This window comes from Pteropus medius, unplaced genomic scaffold (assembly GCF_902729225.1).
Source record: "Pteropus medius unplaced genomic scaffold, Ma_sr-lr_union100, whole genome shotgun sequence".
Classification (NCBI taxonomy): Eukaryota; Metazoa; Chordata; class Mammalia; order Chiroptera; family Pteropodidae; genus Pteropus; species Pteropus medius.
The window spans coordinates 29,411,549-29,417,859 of record NW_024355205.1 but is presented as its reverse complement, the minus strand read 5'-3'; the positions used below and the strand labels follow the sequence as shown (position 1 = coordinate 29,417,859).

The 6,311-nt window shown below is 33.8% G+C and overlaps 1 protein-coding gene across 1 annotated transcript; it reads right to left on the bottom strand.

Annotated features, from left to right (window-relative positions):
• Positions 1-5,490: 5,490 nt before the first annotated feature.
• On the bottom strand, positions 5,491-5,787 carry LOC120598859 (keratin-associated protein 20-2-like). Its single transcript, XM_039857926.1, has one exon. It carries the CDS (start codon positions 5,785-5,787, stop codon positions 5,491-5,493), a length of 297 nt encoding a protein of 98 aa, XP_039713860.1.
• Positions 5,788-6,311: the final 524 nt, after the last annotated feature.

Below are 6,311 nucleotides of genomic sequence, written 5' to 3'. Positions count from 1 at the left end.
TTTCCATTTAATTCTTTTTATAAGGTTTATTTACTAAGATTTTCTACTTTTTCATTTGTTTCAAGAAATTTTGTAATTGCTTCTTGAAGCAATTTTCTGATGCTTTTATTAAAATTTTTATTAGATAATTTTAATATCTTATTCTGATGTGTGCATTGGTTGTCTTTTCTCATTCTATTCCTGCTTCTTAGTATGAAGAGTGATATTTTATTGTGTTTTGTGTAGTTTGGATATTACGATATGTTGATCCTATTTTCTCTCTCACTTTTTTGAAAGCAAGAAATCCCCTTGTAAAGCACCAAGGCCTGGGTATATGTGTCTCTTTAGCTTCTTGTTGGGTTTATTGAAACCACCCTGGCAAAGTGAAGTGCTAACTCACACTGCCTCATCATTGCAGATGAGTGGAGTAGAAGTTTAATACCTTCTATCCTCCTGACACCTTCTGATGAAAACGGGGCGCTTGATTGCGCTACCTTATTGCCCTCAAGTGGAGGATGTAAGCCTAAATACCCACTGGTCTCTGCTGATACCACAATTGGTATGAATAATCTGCTTTTTATTTATTATATCTGGACACATAACCATCTCAGTGTTGATCTGATGAGTGATGAGCTGCTATAGAAACATGGATCCCACTACTGAGAAACTCTGAGTGTCATAATATAAAAAAATTGAGATTCTGGAGATCGATTGATGAACATATATAAGCAGACTGAATTTGTCATGTGTTTTAAATGAAAGAGTATAAAAATTGAATGAGAAACTTTGCATAATTATTAGCCTCATTAATTCACTCATCTAACAAATATTTATGAAGCGACCACTCCATACAGTGCTTATACTTCGTGATGATTTTTCCAGGTTCTAAACTATATGATTTACTCTTTTGTATCCTATTATATTTTTCCCTCTCATACCATGAGGAAATGACAACTATGAAAGATAATTTAAAAATATCCATCTTTGTAAAAAAATGAACTAAAATTATTTTAATATAGTCTTATTTTGTGTAAAATTTTAAAACGTAATGAAAGTTGTCAAAAAATCTCATTTAGTGACAAAAAATGTATTTCGCTGAAATCATATCAAATGGAACTTTTTCTAATGTTGGATCTGTAGAGGAGAAAGTCTCAATAGAAAAATATTTGAAATGAAAAAACCAGAACAAGTTCATACAAAAACACAGCAATAAATGGTTTAATCTAAGTGTGCAATGCCAGGAAAAGGCCAAGAACTGAGACACCAAATACAATCATGGAAAATTAGATTACTATTGTAGAAAGTATTATTAAGTAGTTAAGATAATTATTAGTTAAAATTTTAGCTTGTGAAGATAATGTTTTCATGTGATCAAGCAATGGATGTAAGCATATGCATGAGTGCATATGAATCTACATTAGTGTTGCCTGGGAAGAAATGATAGTCATATCTTTTTGACACTTCACCCTTTAAGAATGCAAATAACACAGTATTTTCAGTTATAATCACCTAAAACTAATGAAAATCAAGAAAGATAAGTGAAAATAAAGCAATACTGACATGAAGATATTGATTATAAAATGAAATTAAAATTTTCTGCTTATGAAAATTATTGAATTAAACTGTACATGGACATAAAATAAAACTATAATTTAAGAGAAAAAGTTATATAAATCATAACATATTTCAAATAACTTTAAGTAAGCAAGAAAAAACATGGCAAATTTGAAATTCACTCCTCCTTCCCCCTAAGATTGGGTTGGGCACTCTTTGGAGGGTAGAATTCCAGGTGAAGAGCTGTAGAAACAATCACGGAATCACAGGAGGAGGAGTCAAGTTGTGTGAAAGACTCTGGAAGTTTCTCAGTAGAATCCATAGGACCAGAATCTTCTACAACAAAATGGGCTGCAGCAGCTGTATCCATATCCTCCATAGCCACGGCCATAGCTACAGCCCAGTGGGCCATAGCCGTAACCCAGCCCATTGCAACAATTGCTATAGAAACACATAATATTAGGAGTGACGGTTCAGTTGAGTAACAGGGAAACAGTGCCTCGTATTGAATGCAACCATCTGCACAGGACCTTTTATACACCCTCAATAGCAGGTGGAGAAAGCCATAGGCAATGTTTACTGAATATTTCACAGTAATTTTCATTAAAAAAATTTTAGAGTCTCTCAATTCATAAGGTGAAATGAAGCCTTCGTAGCCAAGATTACTTTGCACCAATGTTAGGATTTTTGAAGTCAATTCATGTGGCTTTAATAGGATTCATTTTCTCAACAACAAAAAAACAAATGGGCAAAAAATCTGAACAAACACGTCACCAAAAAAGATATTCAGGTGACAAATAAGCCTACAAAAAGATGCTTAACATCATATGTCATAGGAAATTGCAAATTAAAACAATGAGTTACCATTGCACACCTGTTAGAATGGCTAAAATCCAAAACACTGACACCACCAAATGTTGGCGAGAATACAGAACAACAGGAATTCTCATTCACTGCTGATGGGAATGAAAAATGGTACAGCCACTCTGGAAGACAGTCTGGCAGGTTCTTATAAAACTAAAGATACTCATACCATAAAAACCAGCAATAGTGTTGCTCGCTATTTACCCAAATGAGTTGAAAACATATGTCCACACAAAAATCTGTACGTGGATATTTATACACACGCAAACAATAAAGGTGCCCTTCAATGAAAGAATAAACAAACTGGTAAATCCATGCAATGAAATATGATTCAGCAATAAAGTGAAATGAACTATCAAACAGTGATAAGACACGAAGTAAACTTAAATGCATATTGCTTAATAAAAGAAGAAACCAGAATAGGCTACACGCTGTTTGATTCCAAGTATGTGGAATTCTGAAAAAGGCAAAACTATGGAGCCAATAAAAAGATCAGTGGTTGCCAGGGTTTTGTGTGGAGGGAGAGAGAGATGAATAGGTGAAGCACTGGAGATTTTTAGGACCGTGAAGCTATTATTCTTTAATGATGGGTAGAGGTTATTATCCACTTGTCAAAACCCATAGAATGTGCAACACAATGTGAACTGTGGTCTTTAGTTAATAACAATGTATCAATATTGGCTCATCCATTCTAACAAATGTACCAAATTAATGCAAGAAATTAATAATAGCAGATTCTAGAGGCAGGAGGGTGACGGGGTACATGTAAACTCTGTACTTTCTGCTCAGTTTTTCTGTAAATCTAAAACTGATAAAACAGTCTATTAATGTTTTAAAAAGCATCATTTATTTATTTTCAAAGCCTTTACTTACTGTAGATTTGGTCAGTTGATAAATAATACCAAATTACTTGGATGACATAAAGTACACAAGCATTCCTCTAAATTTTCTTTAAATTATAATATTTAATTTATATATATTAAATGTATAATTTTTCTATTATGCAGTCTGAAATTTTATATTATAAAATTTCTATATAGTATATAGATATATATACTATATAGAATTTATATTATCCTACTATAGTTTTAAATTCTATATTGTATTTAGTGGATGAGTGGGTATCTTGAAAGCTGAAAGCAATATTCTATAATTAATTTTTGTAAGCTCATAATATTCATTATACTATATATAACTATATGTATGATTTGTCTCAAATTATGATAAATTATAACTTGGTATATATTAAAATATTTATGTTTTATTTTTCCTCTGAAATTTTTTAGAAGGAATTTGCTGAAACAAATTCATCCTTTCATAATTTCTATAATCTTATTCTATGAAAGATTAAGGACAATAATCCACTGCCTTAAACTGTTACTAGATTGTAGTAGGCAATAAATATTTGTTGAATTATCTATATTCAATCAAACTAAGAACTATTTGTTCTGTCTCATGAAAGAATCAAATGTGACAGATATAAACTTTAAATAAAATAGAAGAGAATTGTATTTTAATACACTATAAAATACACCAACTCGAGGGTACATTTATGATGCCATTTTAGTGAAACTCTGCAACTATTCATTTAAATCTAGATTTCGCTCAGTCACTTTATTATGCTTTTATTTTTATTCACACAAAGTCCTGGCTCTGCAACCTGGATCCATCAAGGCAGAAAAGAGTACCTCAACTATTATATATACAAAAAATTATAAAATATAAAGTGAGTCTCTGTGTTAAATCTGTATTGAGATTATATCAATGAGCTTCTCCTGGAAGAACGATTTGTACTAGAACATCAGAATATCAGACAGATATACTATTTAAGCAGCCTCCAAATGGTGTCCAGGAGCCAGATGTACCAGCTCAGGCAGCCTCTTCCTTTTATTGCTGCATTTTGTGACATCATGTTGGTAGCTTTATAGCAGAAACAATAAGAGTATTTTCACTATAGAAATATGCAAACATCACATATCAGGACCTTTTTTCCTCCTGAGAGTAGTTTACCAAAGCCACTACACCTGGCCTAAATGTGTAAGCTTGTTGACTATTGTCATGGGGAAAAGAAAACTCTAGGTTGATGAGACAGAGGGAGCAGTGACTAAAGAATCACAAGGAAGCACACATTTTATATGAATTGACGTCATATTCTTGTATCATTGTCGCCTGAGGATGTGTCAAAGACAAGTGTTTTCACTTTCTCTCATGTACTCTTTCCTACCTGTATTAGAGTTCTCCAGAGAAACAGAACCAATAAGATACACATATATATGTATATACACATATATACATGTATATATACATATACACCTTCTCTTTCTATATGGAAGTTTATTATAGGAATTATCACACATGATTGTGGAGGCTGAGAAGTCTCGTGATCTACCATCTGCAAGATGCAGAACCAGGAAAGACAAGTGTGTAATCCAGTCCAAGTCAGAGACCTGAGAAGCAGGAGTGCTGTTGTCCAAGGACAGGAGATGTCCCAGCTCAAGCCAAAAGAACAAAATTGTCTATATTTTTGTTATATTTAGGTCCACAGTGGATTAGATCATGCTGACCTGTATTGGTGAGGACCATCTTCTCTAATCAGTCTGCTGAGTCAAATGTAAGTCTCCTTCAGAATCACTCATGTAGACACACCCAGATTTTGTTTTACCAGCTATGCGGGCATCCCTTAGCCCAGTCAAATTGACAGATTAAATTAACCATCAGACCAACCCATTTGCCAACATACCAAAACATATACAGAACACAATGAAGAGATATCGATTTAAATGCAATAAATCAATATTTTCAATGTGATGTTTATTAAAATTCACCTAAATTTTTCTCACATAAAGTTATTGGTCAAAAATGTAAGACTTTCAAAGTCAAACTGTCAAAGGAAAAACTCTTAAAAATTGTGAGACATTCCAGATGATTTCAGGGACTCTAGATGAGTCTTGCAGAATCTGACCTATTTTTCTAAATCCTTTAGGATGACGTTGACTTTTTAGAATAGCAAATTGAATTATTCACATGAAGAACCATGGAGGCAGATTCAGGAAACCTAGGTGGACCAACTGGTTGAGTTTCTTTGGAAGTATCTCAGTAGAATCCATACGAGCAGTATCTTCTGCAGCAAGATGGGCGGCTGCCGCCATATCCATATACTCCAGAGCCCCAGCCATAGCCACAGCCTAGACCACCATAGCCACAGCCTAGACCACCGTAGCCCCATCCATAACCACAGCCATAGCCACCATAGCCACAGCCACTATAGGCACAGCCCAGGCCATTGTAGCCATAACCAAGACCTCCATAGTAGTTGCCGTAGTAGCTCATGGTTTCAGGAGTGAAGAGTTTGATTGAGGAGCAGGGAATCAGTTTCCTCAGTTTGAACATCACCACCTGCACAGGGCCTTTTATATGCACCCTCGGTTGTGGGTGGGACACATCACATGACTGTTAATGACATATTTCCTACTAATTTACATTAGCGTACCTCCTGAATCTTTGTTTTATTAGACAATGTGAGGCCCTTGTAAGGAAGATTGCTTTTGAGTCAGCGGCACTCCTACGATCAAATCACATGCCTTTAAAGTTTCTCTTTTTCTCATTTTATAACTATTACTCATCCTTTACTTATTTAGCTTAAAATATTTGACTAGTTTTTAATGTAGTTTAATCATTGACTAGGTTCTTCAATGTTAATTTTTTAAATTCTATCATTACATCTGCATAAAATATGTGAGGCTCTTCTACAAGGTGAAAAATAACTTTCTTAATTTGATAGAGTCATGTAAGCTTTTCTGTGTTTATTATTTACTTTAATAAGTAAATTTTATGAAGGCATAAAAGTATACAGAATTGTATTTTGAAGCTTCACAAACATCCTCAGGATTTAATAACTGTCAATATTCTACCAT

What these genes read in the sequence shown, in the direction of transcription:
- LOC120598859 (XM_039857926.1), bottom strand. Translation starts at nt 5,787, where the DNA reads ATGTTCAAACTGAGGAAACTGATTCCCTGCTCCTCAATCAAACTCTTC.